The sequence below is a fragment of the Oryzias latipes genome, chromosome 15, assembly GCF_002234675.1.
Source record: "Oryzias latipes chromosome 15, ASM223467v1".
NCBI lineage: Eukaryota > Metazoa > Chordata > Actinopteri > Beloniformes > Adrianichthyidae > Oryzias > Oryzias latipes.
Genome location: NC_019873.2, coordinates 26,586,762 through 26,603,694, shown reverse-complemented (window position 1 = coordinate 26,603,694; position 16,933 = coordinate 26,586,762). Strand labels below are relative to the sequence as shown.

The 16,933-nt window shown below is 41.9% G+C and overlaps 1 protein-coding gene across 5 annotated transcripts in view; it reads right to left on the bottom strand.

Moving 5' to 3' along the window:
- Positions 1 to 398: 398 nt before the first annotated feature.
- micu1 (mitochondrial calcium uptake 1) overlaps positions 399 to 16,933 on the bottom strand; it is a 36,081-nt gene continuing 19,546 nt past the window's right edge. For 2 of the 5 annotated variants that reach the window (XM_023962940.1, XM_023962942.1), the window contains 8 exons: positions 10,942 to 10,947; positions 10,222 to 10,336; positions 7,465 to 7,547; positions 7,143 to 7,343; positions 6,139 to 6,276; positions 3,807 to 3,915; positions 2,572 to 2,661; positions 399 to 940 (listed from right to left, as the gene is read on the bottom strand). In XM_023962940.1, the coding sequence (XP_023818708.1) occupies positions 780 to 940; positions 2,572 to 2,661; positions 3,807 to 3,915; positions 6,139 to 6,276; positions 7,143 to 7,343; positions 7,465 to 7,547; positions 10,222 to 10,336; positions 10,942 to 10,947 (903 nt within the window). In that variant the 3' untranslated portion in view covers positions 399 to 779. Of the gene's footprint in view, positions 941 to 2,571; positions 2,662 to 3,806; positions 3,916 to 6,138; positions 6,277 to 7,142; positions 7,344 to 7,464; positions 7,548 to 10,221; positions 10,337 to 10,845; positions 10,948 to 16,933 lie in introns of all 5 variants that reach the window. The other 3 variants (XM_023962941.1, XM_023962943.1, XM_023962939.1) reach the window with 2 other exon arrangements.

The window sequence follows — 16,933 nt, the reverse complement described above, 5'->3', positions numbered from 1 at the left end:
TAATGTTAATAAGTAGCATAGGAAAAAGAAAAACGCAGTTTGGAGAAAAATATTTTTTCTTTGACGTAGAAAATACGATGGACGGTTTTCCTTGTCTGAGCGGGAATCTGGCTCAGAACGGCACCAGTAATGTTAGGTTTGGGGGTGGGAGGGGATGGAAGCTGGCGTGTAAACAGATACCTCTCAACAAAGGGGAGGGGAAGAGGGGGCGGGACTGCTCCACGCTGACGTTCTCTCAGCTCAGAGGTGAATTTCTAATGAATATTACAACAACCATTCCTAGAAAATAACTCTGTTATTTAGGCTACAATTGGCCTCAACATAATTAATTTTAAAATAGATCAAAATAAGTTGTAAAAACACAAAAGATAACAGTTTGGAAACTGAAGCTGCAGGAGTTTTTACGTTAATAAAACACCTTTAATAGAGGATTTTTAAGCATCTTTTAAAGTGTTTCAGTGACCAATAATTAGCGTACAAACAGTGAATATTGCAAAAAAAGACGAGCATCCAAGCGTGAGCCACAGAAGCTGAGGGGGGAGGAGGGGGGTCATGGACTGAAAGCTTCTCTTTCTGTCACGCTGAGTTTGATGAGATGACAGCAGGAAATCAAACGAGTGCTGTTTCAGCATTTTCAGTCTCTGCTGATGAGGATTCCTCAAATACCCATAATGCTTTGCTGCACACACCCCGCTCAGCCCAAACTGCTGAGCGTGCTGCAGCTTCAGTCATTCCGATGCGTGCGGTGATGGCTGCGGCGTTTCCGGGTGCCGCCTCCATTATGTCTTGGGCGAGGCGAAGTCCCAGGCCGTGTCCTGGGCGCACTTCCACATGGCGCGCACCAGCCGCGTGAAGCCCATGTCCTTGGGTTTCTCCAGCCCCCGCATCAGCCGCTGCTTCATTATGGCGATGAACTCCTTATTGCTGAGCTCGCCGTTCCCTGAGGAGGACAGACGGCGGGAGGAAATGGGGGGAGGGGCGGGGGTAATAAGATCATGAAGAAACTTGGAATTTGGTATCAATTTGTTTTCAACTTACAAAGGTTTTGTCTGTATGGATTTTTTCTTCAAAATACACAAAGATGATGTCAAAAGTATTCGTTACTTGAAGCAAACGTTTGACATCGGGTGTTCAGACTAATTCCACGTCGAGAGGAGACTAAAATCCTGCTGACATGCAGACGGGGTCAAACTGAGAAAGTAGGGCGCTCTGGTGGGTTCCAGCTATAAGACGCTCCTGTGCAGCCGATCCGCTTCCACGCTGCGTCTGAATTTCACTCCAGTGAAAAAGTGATTGAGCACAACAGCAAATCCACCACAAAGTGTTTGGCAAAAATTGACGGAGGGGGTCAGCAGTCTGCAGTTACAGAGCTCCAAACCAAATTTAGCCTCCAGATGAACTCCAGAGCGGTTCATAGTGTTTTATGGAATGTATGGTTCGTCATGCAAACATCACCTCAGACAGTCTGATGGAGCGGTTTAAACGGGAACGTTCCTGTCCGAGTGCTGCTGGTTTTTGGGATGTCCGGGGCTCCGTGGAGGGTCGTACAGGAGTGGCTGAATCCTAACGTGAGCTCAGGTGAGTCGTGCAGCTCCCTTCAGGCTCCACCTCAAAGGACGTCATGAAAATGGAACGTACCATTGTCGTGCGTGTGGTGAGTGAATCGTAATTGTAAGGATGATTGCAGTTACAAGGGGGGCGGTTACAGGTGACGTACGATGCCTTTACCCCACACTCAGGCTGTTAGTCAGGTGGAAGTATGCGTACTGGCTCCTTACTGACCGGGTGCAAAAACTGCAGGAACGTGGTGTGCAGGTTTAAGGCAAGTGCTCGTAGGATGCCCACACACGCTATGCTGTGATCGTCTAATTTCCTCATTTCTAATGCTACGGTGACACGAGGCTCAGGAACGATTGTTCAATTGAGCACGTTCACTGAAAAGCCTATGTGGTGCGTGGAAAGGCGTGTTTCGGGCCTCCACATTCAAAGCGATTGCATTCCAGCACCACTAAGCATGGCTTCTAAGTACAAAACGATCCGCCATTCAACGCGTGTCGAAAGTTAAACCAGTTGAACTTTGACCAATCAGGGACTCACAGTTGCTAGTGACACATTTCAAAATACGGAATCGTTTGAAAATTGATCATGGAGGAAAAATGAGTGACACCAAGTCTCTCGTACATGGTAATAAAACTCTGAAGGATTTGTTTCGCTTCGACATTTCACACCAACTGTAGGTGGCGGACATGTGCTAGAGCGGTGTGAAAGTCCGGTGTGAGTCCCGTTTGCTAAAAGCGCGTTCAGGAATCTGTGCTTGGCGCATTCGTAAACATGCAAAACACGTTCTAGGATCATTTTAAGAATCTGGGCTCAGGAGGATCTTCTGACTGTTCCAAGAGGTTTTCAACAACTCCAAGTTTGCCTCCTCGCCGTTTCATCACGACTACACACAAGGATGCAGCTTCAAATGGCCGGGCGGTGTCAGATTAAGTCGTTGTGAAGGATGAAAAGGCAGATGAACAAATATTTCTCAAAGCACTTGGCAGCGAGTGAGGGGCGGAGCTTCCTTACCATCGCAGTCGAACAGCGCAAACACCACGTTGCAGACGTGGTCGGACAGCTCCACCTTGGCCACTGTGCGAGCCACTTGCTTCATGGTAGCTGAGAGACAGAAGGAAGGAGGAGGCTGGGAGTGAGCACTGAAAGGCTCCATGCAGACAACACTGTGTACAAGTCAAAGTGTCTTGGATCATTATTTAAAAAATGTTTTAAAAAGCTTTGCGTTCGCTGAAGAGGAGCTGAAAGGAGGTGAAGGAGGAGCAGATGGTCTCACCACATGGAGCTGAGAAGAAGATTTTAATGAGCAAAACTAAAAACATAAACATGTTAGATTTATTATCCATCCCTGAACGTTCACCAGGAGCTAAAAGGAGTAAAATGTTGAAGAAAGACAAAGAAAATAATCAGGTGATGGTAAAAGAAAGAGTTAAATGATGGCGAGAAGCTCATTAATGCTTCGATGGAAATGTGCTGAGAGGCTGTGAAACCACTGGACTCCGGAGCAACATGAAGGAGATCAAAGGAAACCAAAAAAAAAAAAAACTCCTTTTCTGGACGACAACAACAAGAATCCAAAGAATTTACAGAAGCCTGGCAGCTCTCCAAGAAGCCTGAAGGTCTGAGTAAACATGAAAACTAATCATGGAAAGAAGCACCTCAGGATGGAGCCTGCTGTTCCATCAGTGAAGACAACCCATGCAGAAGCACCAAACCAGTGATGTTAAGAGGAAGCAGATTCATTTGAGTTCATTTTTACTACTGATTATACTCCAGTCTTTTGTTTTTTGTTGACTTAAACTGCCTTTTTGGAGTAAACAAAATCAAGAGTAAAGGCTGAAATATGACAAAAACCTCAACAAAGCAGGCGGTGCTGCACACTTGACTGGATACTGCATTGATGCTATACAGCATAAGAACCACAAAGACTAGGATTAAGATGACTTTCAGTAAAAAGAAAAACGAAATATTTATATATTTTAAATTCAGAGGCCAGTGATTGTAATGTTTTGCTCCCGTGTTGATTGTTAATAAGAAAGCAGCAGAAATCTGTCTTTGTGGCGTTTTGGAGCAGAAGAACGGCCGTTAAACGATGGGCCATGGCGGTCCTCGTGTCAGTGAGCATCGTGTTCTCCTGCCGGCTGCTGCTGCTGGTAGTCGATAGGCGTTTGGTTGTCTGCGTGTAAAAGGCTTCACAGAGGAGTCGTTAGGACGACAGCCAGAAGGTTAGAGGAGGAGTTTGGGTTCACCTTTGTCGATTGAAGCTCCAGCCATGTGGTAGAAGCTCAGAGCTGTGTCCACGTCGTTCACGTTCTTTAAGAAAGTAAAAAAGTTCTCCACCTCCTCAAATGTGATTCCCTGGTCAAGACAGGAAAAAAAAAACAGTTTAGGGATGGGATGGCTACTGAAACTCAAGTTGGTACTGGTACCAACGTATTGGGTATGACTAGTATCAGATAAAAATGTGGATGTTGCTGCTTCGTTTTGTTTCAGACATGTCAATCACTTGAATTTTATTCAGTTTTGCTGCACAATTCTAGCCAATCATTTGAGCTCTGTAGCAATTGTGGGCGGTTTCATATAGGAATGGGTGAGGTGAAAAGTGTACAAGATGGTGGATTAGAGTGACGCCGTCGCGGCGATGACATGTTAAATGCTTGCTTCAGTGAAATGGAGATGCCGCGCTGCAGTCAGACGGTCAGAAAGAATAAAGTAAAGCATGTCAGGCACATTTAAGCGGTCTCCTCCATCGTGTGACGCTGCTTCACCATACTTCAATATTTCAATAATAAGAGTGTTTTTTCCCCCGTTTTTGAACCATTGGTTTGAGTCCTGTTTATCAGGGATGTCCTGATTCGATCCGTAAATTGGGTCCGGATGTCATATGCCGATCAGGCATCAGATATTTATTTTATTCATTTTATGATCAGCGCTAAATATTTATTGTCGCAAAGCGCAGAAGAATACGAGACCGGTTTGAGAAGGAGACGCACAAAAGCAGTTCGGTAAAGTTAGCGAAATATTCCCAGATTTGGATTTGCAGGCTCAGTAACTCTTTTCATAAACGTTTAAAACTGACAGCAAACGTTTCTATTGGTTTGTCTTTTAAAGACAAACCTTTTAAAGGCCTTTCAACAGAAAAAGGATCGAGTTTTTGTTCCTTTTAAATGAAAATTGCTCTCTCCGAGCTCTCAACAGAGAGACGGCGGTGAGACGGCCACCAAGAGACCGTCTACAAAGTGCACCCTCCAGGAAAAAGCGATTAAAAGAGAAATCGATAAAAAAATAAAATAAATAAATGGTTAAACTGATATGAGCTAGTAACCATCATCACATTCATGCTCCTACAGCGATTTTAAAAGAAAGTCATTAAGACCTTTTAATGGAAACATAAATCACATATGGTCAGAAAATGTTTTAGACTAAACTTTCTCACATGACTAATTATCACCTATTTTTAGACAAATAGTTATTTTTTGTTAATAGTTGCACTAATTTAACTGGATTTTTAAAGCTACTTCACAGATGTGGTCTGTTAAAGTGATAATTGTTTAAAGAAGGTTATTGACATAAAAATCAGGGATTTTTATGCTACAAACGTGTCAGATCGGATCTTGGTCCTCTGAATCAGATCGAGACCCCCAAAAAAACCTGGCGAGGACATCCCTACCGTCTAGGCACCGGAGCCGTTTCTAAAGTAAAGGATGAAGTCCAAACAGTACCCATCCCGAGTGAAAACCCGTCAGGAAAACTGCAGCGTGTCATTTTGACAAGCAATAAAAGTCTGGAGGAAATCTGCGGAGATTTTTGACACACGCGAATGAAAAAGTGTCATGAATGATCAGAGAGGGGAAAGCGCTCGCACAGGTATACCTGACAAACACGGTCGCTATCGTACGTTTCACTGAGCGCGCTACAAATTAAGAAGCAGCAGCTGGTTACTGTCAGAGGTTCATGTTTACATTACAGAAGCAGGGAGAAGAGCGAAGCAGTGATGCTTATTGCAGTGTCAGCGACACCCCAGCTTTCAGATTTTTCCTAAACGGAACCGCAGCAGAGCAACATTTCATTTCATTTCATTTCATTTCAGGGCTGAACCGTCAAACTGGTTCATCACAGCTCCGCTGACATCTGCGGCGCTTTAATGTAAAATCAATTATGATGCGACTGTTACAGACTTGGAATTGAAACCAATCAAATTGGAGCTGTTTTTGGGGCGGGGATGTCCATGGGAGTTACTTCAGTCTGCTGAGCGAATGGGCTCATTACTGCAAAGCAGAACCACCAGGAGACCGCAGCGCCTCAAAGAACTGGCAGGGAAATGCGGAGGGCAGATTTAGATGCAGAAAATCCTCCTTTTTTAAGCGGAAAGGGACAAGATGAAGGCTGGTAGAAAGAAGGAGGACTACACTCCTTCCAGATCAGCTTAATGTGAACCGAAAGAAAACTGATTAAAAACAAGTTTAATCAACGAGTCCAGTTACTTATTTTTCCACACTCGTTGCCTTTATATTTGATATACCACCTCATTTGTTTTTGCATTTCATTAAAAGCCTGGCGTGACCAGAAATGCAGAAGTACCTGTGCGTCCTTAAACATTTTCTTCAAGCCCTTCTGCATCTGCTTGAGTTTGCGAGACTGGACGCCGCTGTAGGCCAGCAGCATGCCGCCAAACTGCCTCTCCGAGATCCTGCCGTCCACGGGGTCGTTCCTTTCAAACTGCAGAGAGCAGATGAAGAGACAGAAGGCTGAGCGACGGCGCACGACGAGACGCAGAAACTACAGCCGAGTCGTGCTTGAAGCTTTCGATTCGTCTGTAACAATACATCTGTGAGCAAATCTCTGTTTAAATGGGAAAGTTGCTGAAAACATAACAATTTATGTAAACAATTCCTTTAGTCTGAACACAGAAAAAAAATCATAAAAAAAGGCTAAACTGGCAAAAAAATATAAATGTATGTATTCAAAAGGGCTGTAACGAGTATCTGAATATTCAGATATTCGAGTACAAATTGTTGGCGTTTTGCTGATTTGCGATCTTTATAAATCTAGTAAAGATACACTTCAGACAAAAAACACTTGGTCTGACGTTTGCATTTGTCGGATTTGTAAATAAAATCGGGTCAGAGTGACGATCTCTTCTCACAGTGGCCTTTTTCCCCCCTATGGCGTCATAAAGAAAGGGTCTATTCATGCAGCACTGTTACTGTGACTCCGCCCACCTGTTTAAATACTGCCACTATTCTACGTCAGCCATCATGAACGGGCGATATAAAAGAATGAACCGTAACCGTAACAACTGCTGTGATTTGAAAGTGCTGCCGGTGACGGGTAGGTAGGGTGAATTTATGAAGTTGGTTAAATAATAAGCAAGCGAGGTCAGATTAAACCCAGAATTTTTCTTTCTGCTCTGTCAAATGTCAATATAAGACAAAAAAATAATAAAAAATAAAATAAAAAAACACTACAGCAAAAAGAAACTTTAGTTCATAAAAAACTTTGAAACATTTCATTTATTCAATATTCTTTCTGCTTTAACTTTAGTCTTACTGCAGATGAAACAGCAGACTTTTCTCCACCTTTACCTCTAATTTCAGCACATCATGCTGCAGCTTTCTCTGAAACTCCAGGAAGCTGCCGATGGTGAGTTTTCCCTTCAGGTCTTCTCCAAAGAAGTATGTGGTGAGAGCGGAGCTGCAGCCGGCGGTCTTCAGCGTGTTTCCGGTGGTGGAGCGGTCGCGGTGCCGCATGCCCATGCTGGTCTGGGATCGAATGATGCTCTGGACCTGCAGAAGAAAGATGCGCTTCAGTGAATCATAAATGTAAAAACTTTACCAAAAAACTACAACTATGGCGGCTTCTGGGCCTCTTTTTGATGAGTTTTTAGGTGATTTGTATCCTTCTAACCTGTTCAAACTCTTCCAGGTCCACCTCTCCATCGCCGTTCAGGTCGAACATCTTAAAGGCAATCTCAAAGTTCCTCTGGGGAGCTGAACATCACAGAACACAAACCGTGCAGACAGAAACATTCTTGAATCAATCCATCACAAAAAGAAAACCCGCTGCAGTGAATCGACCCCTCGACAGCTTAAGAATTCAGCCCTGAGCCGGTCATTACGCGTTTACTGCGCTCCAATTTCAGACCTCTCTCTGCAGGGAATAAGCTAAAGCCTCAAACAGGCTCAATAATGATGCCGGAGACAAAAACAACAAGAACTACAAAGTGAAGCCCGCACCTCCGCCGCCACAGCCGCCGTGCTTCACAGGATCAAAGAAAGTCTGACAGGATTCGTTTTTGCCCAACATTCAAATTCCCTTTTTTCTGCTAAAAAAGATGTTTTTAAAAATCTTTTTATATACAGGAAATATTGTATTTGATAACAAATTCATAAAGAACATTTTCATACAATGGCATTTAAGAACAGCTCCGATCATCTTTTGATCTATTTTTAAAATGCTCTTTTAATTATGATTATGTTGTTTTTAGCCTATATGAAAAAACCAGTGAACCTAGACATTCACCTCTGATGTGTGGGTGGGACAGCTGGCTCAGAGTAAGCCTGCCCCCACTTCCCGTCACCCATCTGTTTACACGCTCTGCCCCTCACACCCCAAACCTAACATTTGGGGTGCAATAAAAACGGCGAGCAACGTCAGAGCAATCCATCTGTACGGTTTAGATCCAGATTCCAGCTCGGATGAGGAAAACAAAGACGAGCAGAGACCGCTGCTACATTTAATCATCTGCTCCTGATTCACAACAATTTGAATACAGAAACACTCAGAAATGCTACTTTAGGCTTCATTTTCTTCTTATATGCCCTCCATGATTAGAAAAATGCAACAAGAACATGTTAAAAACATCATTTTTTGTTGGAGTGGGTCTTTTAAAATGATGCAAAGAGAGACCAAGGATGAAGCAAATGGAGATAAATGTTTGCAGGGTAATGTCTAAATACAGACTCCTGGAGATGACAGCAGGGATCCACTGGCTTTTGATTTTCTTCTGCAGCTGGAAACCTTCATTTGCTGCCAAAGCACAGACTGAAGTACATAGCAGTAATTCTTCTGGGTTGAGGAATATTTCTATGATAGAAGTGATCAGACGTTGGCAGGACTGAAGACTGGATTTTTCTGCATTCATTTTCACCGTTGAGCTTTGAGCTCCATTCTTCATATTTGTTTTTAACAAAGCAGCTCTTGGCTGCCAACGACTTAACCAGACCTCTGAGGCTGCCCTCCATGCGCCCGGACCTGAAGGATGACGGCACCTTCTGACCTGGATGCCAGATGGTGTGTTTTACACAACCATCAGGGAAGTCTTTGGAAACGAATAGCACCAGGAAAAAACCAAACAGGAACTTGGCAGGTGAGTGACTGAACCATCTGTCTGTCCACAACAATCCAGGCTTTTTAAATTAAACATTTCAAACAGAATGGAGACAGATTTTAAAGCCAGATTTATCCAAAAGGCTGAACAAAAAACCCTCCACAAAAAGAGGAGTTTAAAAAAACTGTTGATATGTTTGATGTGAATTCAAAATAAATAATAAACTAGAATCATATCTGAAAAATGGGTGTCTATTTCTCGGTTCCTCTTTCACTGTTTCGATCATTTTGTGGTGCAGTTTTACATGCTTTTTTTTTCCAACAGTGCATTGTGTTCTTAGTCCTGATTGGCCGGAGACCTTGTCAATCAATCTCCTCTGTGGTGTGTCTCCTGTGCAGAATGCATTCAGCTTGCCAAACCTACATAAATCTACATCGTTGTCAGATCTTTGCTTTATTCTATAACTACACTTGTTTGAAATTTAGCTTTTTACACAACAGAGAAAAGTGTGAAAATGTTGTTGTCTGTCTGACTAAAGTGTATAAATTGTGTAGTGAGGAGTTTTTCTGCCTTAAAACATCTATAATTCTACTTTGTGGATTTCTCCTTTTGCGGGTTATTTTTAGAACTCAACTCCTGCAATAAGAGAGGAACCACTGTCATCTAAATTCTAAAAAAATGTAACTATAAGTACATCTGATAAAAACGAAAAAAATCACATTTTTCAAATATTTTGAGCAAATGAAAAAATGCCGTTTGTAAAGGTTGTGGTTGTTACGTACAAACTACAACGACAGACACGAGCTCTCTGCTCCATCCTGATGAATCCAATTGTAGACAAATAGATCCACAAACGTCTTTGTTTTCCTCGTCCGAGCTGGAATCTGGATCTAACATAGCTCGCCATTTTATTGCGCCACTAATGTTAGCTGGGGCGGTAAGCTATCGGGAGAGAACGTAAAGAGAGTTAGAGAAATCAGCGCAGGCCAAGTCCTTGCCAACGTTCCCGCCCACAACTCAGGGGTGAATTTATTATGAACTTCTGCTGCTCTGCAGATACTATGTCCCAGGAAATGACAGGTTTTTGGGATTTTGGCAAAAAAAAAAAGGCTTAATTTTAAATAAAAGACCACTGGGGGCACTTTGAAGACAGACCAAAGAATAATCAGAAACATGGAAACGCCTTTTTCCAAAACACCTCAACAGTCCAGCTAATTTATTTTATTTTAATCCCTGTAGTTTATGGAGCTCCAAATGAGAGGAAAGGACTGTTTTTAATCGAATACAGGATTTATAGAAAGACAATGACAGCAGTTATGTTTGAAGTTTCTTACTGGACAGCACAGTGGTGAGGAAGATGTAGTCGGAGAAGGAGATGAGGCCGCACTCTCCCAGGCTGTAAAATATACTGTCCTCGTCCGCAAACCTCTCCCTCTCGTGGGCAATTTTCTGCTCATTCAGACCGAAACGGCAAAAAAAGACAAAGTTATGGCATTAGAGACGCTCATGTTTATGGCCACAGAACAGACAGCTTCAAGTCTCTTAATGAGTGCGTCTCAGATTTAAGGCATTAGTAGATTGTGGTCAACAGTGAAACACCGTCATAAAATGCAAAGTGAACGGATTAGTCATGACAATACCCATCATGCAATACTGCATGCACATGACACCATGACGGCAGGTTTGGATGGAAACCATTTGTTTGTCATTAGTTCAGCTAGAAAACACGTTTTCACCAAGGTTGTATTGACAGCGTGAAATTGACAAACAGAACAGAAAACGTCACAACAGACTGTAAGACACACACCGTTACTTCAGTGTGACTGAAACACAACCCAATGCCTTCAAATTAGAGCACATTTTCCTGCCTGTACAAACATGAACGCCAACGTGAAAATTCACAGCGCTGCACAAAAGTCGCTTATTAGACATGCAGAGAAGACACAAAAAGGACAGACTGAAAAGACAGCGTCCCGTTGGGAGGACGCTCCACCAAACAGATGGACAGAGCATGCCCAGAGGTGGAAGGGGGGGCGGAGCCTGGTCAGAGTTACCTCCGTCTGCAAAGGGGTCCATTTGAGAGGAGGAGGAGGAGGGAGGAGAAAAAAACTGTTAGAGAACATCAGGCCCTCTGCCGTCTTAAGCAGGGCCTTACAATGACAAAAACAGATGCACACAGCAGACAGAAACGCTCCCAAACAAACCGGAGGAGGCCGCTCACGTTTAAGACGTCATTTGTCTCTTTCACCCGCAGTTACCACAGAAAACAGGTTCTCAAAACTATGGATTGAAAAAACGGTGATGTCTTACTTTTTGACAAATGTTTTTAGGAGAAAATCCTGTGAAGGACACGAATGAAGGCAAAAACATGGGGGCACATCTTCCAAAAACGCTTAAAACAACTTTGACATGTTTCCCATAGGACAGACTTTCTACCCATCACACAGATCTCACAAGCCAAAGATTAGAATGTCAAAAGAAGCCATTGGTGCTGAAACATTCCTTGAAATGTTTAGTAAAGCGACAGAAAAGACATTTTAGATCCTTCCTACCAGTTGAAAAAGATAGAAAAGGGTTGACACTTGAAGAGGTAAAGGGCTTGCATGCCGTTGCATGGACAGAAGTGCAGATAAAAGAAGAGAAACAGGATTGTTTACATCATTGACTGTATCTGAGAATTGGAGTGGGCGGTCCCCGTCATCCCATTAAAAATGGCTTACATCCAGCTCCAACCACATAAAGTCAATTGAGTCACCTTTTTTTTTTGCAATACAATTTTTTTGCGTCATTATGCTGGAGCCAGACGACTTCAATAAGCAGGGATTGGTCTTTAGTCATTCTGAGTCATTGTTTTCATGGTAAACACTCTCGCCAATCAGAAGTGAGTTTCATGGAAGTCCACACCCCTACTTCATGTAAGCGGCTACACAAAATCTGTCAAACACTTGAAGCATCTGATTGGTCAGTTTATAACTTGAATAACTTTTTTTTTTCAATAATAATAATGGGCCCGGTGTAAACTTGTATAACTTGTGCTACAGAAAAAATAAATAAATCAGGATTATCAAGAACATGTTAAAAAACGGTATCAGTGCAAGAATATATACTCTGACAAATAGATCGACTGAGTTACAGCTGTTTATTTGGCTATAGATGTCTATGGGATTTGGACTTCTTGGAGCCTCTGGAACTCCCTGTTTAGAATGTGAGGGGGCGGGGTTACTTAGTCCAGTTCCCATTTACAGTCAATGGTTTTTTATCCAAAAGTAATGAGAGGAGAGACTACTGAAACTAAGCAAATTAAGGATAACCAAAACCCGCCAAGAAAACTCAGATGTGCTTAACTGTCTTATCTCAATGAACAAGAAAGCAGCATTCACTTCCTCTATACAGATACTGTAGTTACACTGTCATTTTAATGACAGGAGCTACATTAGAAATAACATCTGTTCTTTATGCCCAAATTGAGGAGGAAGCACAAAATTACCAGCACCTTGGAAAGAAACCAACTAAGTTTAACAGCTAGGAGAGGAACCAGACAACACAACCACCTGATTTCACTATAGATACTGTCAGAGTGAATCAAATCAAACGTTTACCTTAAACATCCGTTGACTAAAAGAGTATTTCTTTCTTTTAACTCAGTATCCCAATAAGTATGGATTCTAAAAATGACCAGTGTTCTCTTCCATTCACTGAGAGCCATCATATTGACATGGATGAGAAAGAAGAAGACAAAGTGTTCTCCAAGCTGCCCTGAGTGATATTTATTGCCCTTTGCCCAAAAAATTCAGTGGCTCATCCTCTTGTGTACTGATGTTTTAGAAACAGAACCTTAGCTCTAAAGAATCCTCTAAACAGCACAAACAGGGACAAAATATAGATTATATCTATGCAAAATCACTTCATGCATCACTTAAGCTTCTTATCAACCGTTTTCATCAGTAATGATAGATCCACTGTAAAGGAGGTGATTCCTAAATACCCTGCTGCTATAATTAATCTAATCTTCTACCCCAGAGCGAACAGAAATGAACAACTTTTTTTTTTTACCACATTTAGTTTTTTTTCCCCACAAGGTAGTTGCTGCTAAAATTTCGTTGTACTTGTAAAATGACAATAAAGCTATAATTTTCTATTCTATTTTATTTTATGGTGGCACCTACAAAACACTGATAGTAAAATGCATTAAAAGTTCAGGACTATAGAACCAATCTTTGCTGGTTGGTCTCAAATGCAGAAGAAAATCTGTTGTCCCCACCGTGTTTGTCAAATGTCGCCTATGTTGAGGTCATGACCATCAGCTGCATCGCGATAACGAACTGAGCAGAAACTTTGAATTGACAGAGCTGCAGGCTCAGTTAGAGGTCAGACACGGGATAATCACACCTCTGCACAAGGCTAAAGAGCAGCAGATCCTCAGGACAATTTTTCAGGCACAAGACAAAAATCCAAAAATCGAATAGTCTAACCCAGTCAGGATTTTACATGTAGATGATAAATCTATTTCTATAGCGACTATATAAGGGTTAAAACTTTCACATCAATATAAAGACCTAAAGAAGTGTTCCAGCTTGTCTTTTCCTTAATGATTAAAATGTTTTTAAATTCTAATTAAACAAAACGTCAGTAAATAGCAACCACTCTGCTATACACACACACAACACTACAATCAAGTGCTAACAAATTTGCCACTTTTACCAACATGAACTGAATCTGTAACTCAAATAGAGACGGAGAGGAGAATTTACTGACTTCTGTTACAGTTCTGTTACAGTATTGCTGCTGACAGACAGGTTAGTGTGAGTTTAAACAGAAGAGTAGAAGCTCATCTACTTTCCTGCAGATTTTCATGGAAGGGTCCAAAAACAGAACATGCATATTAGGGATGCCACAACTCTCAGTTTAAACCCAAACAACATGTCTCACCATTGAACCGGAACGTGCTTCTCTACTGCATTCCAGCATGTTTACGTTAAATGTTTACGCCATGCTAAAATTAAAAATGTATTATTTATTGTTTTATTAAATTACACCAGGCGTTGTATAAGCCAACTGAAGAGTTTTATTTCATTGTTACTTGGTTATTATAAAAAAAATGATTTTTCTGAATTTTTAGTTGTTAGTTTTTGCTTCTTTAAAACAGTAAACATTTATCACACTGAAATAAAACCTCTGCACAAAAGATACAAACTGGCACATTCATGTCCGAGGTCATGTGAGAATGGACAGACTGTTTAGAGATGACAGAAGAGCAATAAATCTAAAATAACAACCAATGTAGAACCTCAGCAGCTACTTCACTCAACTATGAAAACAAATCTGAGGCTACAATTCAACAGATTTTGATTTGCCCAGCAGATATTTGACACCTAACTATTAAATGAGCATAGACTAAACCCATCGGGGTCCTGCCGACTCACCAAGGTGTCTCCACTCAATATTAGCTACCTCTGTCAGGAAAATGCTGCATCATCCAAAGCTCAGATCTTCTCAAACACGTGAATGAGCTTATTCTACTCTAATGGCCTCCGCAGTCCCCAGATTTCAGACCAACAGCACACCTTTGGGATCTGGGGGAGCAGGAGGTTTACATCATGATGTGCAGCCAGCAAATCTGCAGCAACTGCATGATGCAACGATGTCAATATGGATCAAAATCTCCAGGGAATATTTCCAACACTCTGTTGAATCTGTGCCATGATAATAATAAAGGAAGACGGCTCTAAGGGCAAAAGGGGGCAACAATGTACGTGCAAGGCAATCCCAAGAAAGTGACAGGTGTATTTACATAATCTTATCAGCCAATTGCTGTTTGAGGACAGCCAAGATGCTGACGTTGCATCCAGAACTATTTTGAAGTTAAAAAAACATGTAAGGGGGAAAAACAACTACAATGCAGTCAGAGCTGCTCACCACAGTGTTTGTGACGACCACAGATCAGGTCTATGGTGCAACCATTGACTGTACGTCAGAATTGGAGTGAGTAGAATGTCACCAGCAGAAAACGGCTTACTTCCGGCTCCAACGAAATGAAGCCAATCGTGTCGCCATTTTTTCTCAATGTGAAAATCGTCAGTGAACGGTTATCGGTTCGAGCCGGTCTGAGCCAACGTTTCTATGGCAACCACTCTCCCCAATCATAAGAGAGCTTGTTGGAGGGCCACGTCCCTACCACTTGAAAGCAACTCGGAAGAAATCTTTCAAGCTTTTTGAATGTTCGACAGGAGACCCACCAGTGTGTTTCAGTGTTTGTGACAGGGAGAAAAAAAAGACTTCTGTGGACAGAACTGCATAAAAATGGTGGCCTTTGGTGTGGTTCTGTGTGGAATAAGAGCTCAGGGGCTCTGTCACTTCAGCAGGTAAAAAAACAAACAACTCAAACCGACTGGTCCACCTGCTGTAGAGATGGATATTTATCAGTTGGGCCTAAAAGCCGATGAGCCAACAAAACAAACATTTACAGCAACATGACAGTGTACGGTAGGACTGTACTGAGGGGGTGCACATGCAGGAGTGTGGGGGTAGGTGAACATTTGGCTTTTTACCTGTAAGCAGACGCTTCACACAAAAAACTAGCAATTAGGTAGAGAGCAAAAATAAAAGAGGCTGTTGACTAAAGACTGTCACCAGTCTCATTATAGGAAAGACCAACCAAATGAATCAACCTGTTTAACAAACCAACTACGCAGAAAAACAGAGAGTAAAAGGGAAACAAACAAACAAGGAAAAGGTGTTTAGAAACAGAAGAGTTAGATTAAAAAAGAAGAGTGGATACAGAGAGTAGGATTCAAACAGAGCAGTAACAGTCCATGCAGCTGCACCAGGAGGTTCCTGTGGAATCAGAAAGAGTGAAAATGTTTTCAGTTCAGAACAAATAAAAAGGTTTGTTTCCCCTGAAGCAGCCTCCTTCACCACCCCTGAGTGACAGCTGAGGTTTCTCCTCAACAACTGTACAAAGATTGAGGGCCACAACCTGTAGGAGATTTTAGACATCAACTCCGACTGTCAGAGGATCGAATTCATGCTCTACAGAAACCATGCAGCACTAACAGTTGAACAATCCAAAAGGATGAATTTGTGAGTTTTCAAGCATAGCAAAACAGCCTAATATGTTTGCTAAAAGAGCCATTTCCTGGATACAAAACCACCCTGTGGTGCCATCATGCGCAGAAAGGGGGCGCCAACACCACCTAATTTCTCCTCCAGCCACAGGCAATAGAGCAGTGCATGCTGGGAAGACAGCTAGAACACCAAAGCATGTGAAAAAGCCAATATTTCTCAGAAAGAAATGAAAAGATGAGGGGAAAAGGTGTATTTGTAAAGCAAGACAGAGGAAGTGCAGGGGAACAGCACAGAAAGGATTCAACAATGAACTGTTTATCTGTTTATTTTTTTGCTACCATCTCAGCTTTCACAGTTTTTGAAGTGAGGTATAAGCTTCACTTTAGGGGACTGACTACTATAATAAATTGTAAATTATGTAGCAGTGCAGCAGAACTGAATTACAGTCTCTACTTTAAATAATTCAGCAGGAAAGGCATGCCTTCAGTAAGCTATACATAAGGCAGTTGGAAGGTTTCCAGTAAAAAAAAAAAAAAAAAAAGCAGTTTGTTTTGCACAGAAAGGAGGGTGTGTGCTTGTCTCGACACTCCCCATTCTCTTTATGGGTAACAGTTCATAACCTGCCCTTTGCTGAGCATGATTTATTATCTTCTTATCCAGAATGACAGAAGCATTCAGACCCGCCAGCGGACCTGATCATTCAAAAGGCACAGCTAAAATTAAGGCGTGTTTGACTAATTTGAGTGAGGAAGAAAAACCTTCAAAGAAAACTAGCATGAACCATTGAAGTACTTACAGTCACAGATATGAGCTCAAATAGTACTAAAAAAAACCCTTTTAATTGGATATCGGGCCCAATCACGTAGTCTTAAACTTGATAGGAATTGGGTGTTGTCCCTATCAAGGATATCCATTTTAAGCTTATTATTATAGACTAATCATAAGTCCGCATGTCACGACATTTTATTGCTGTAAAGTGGA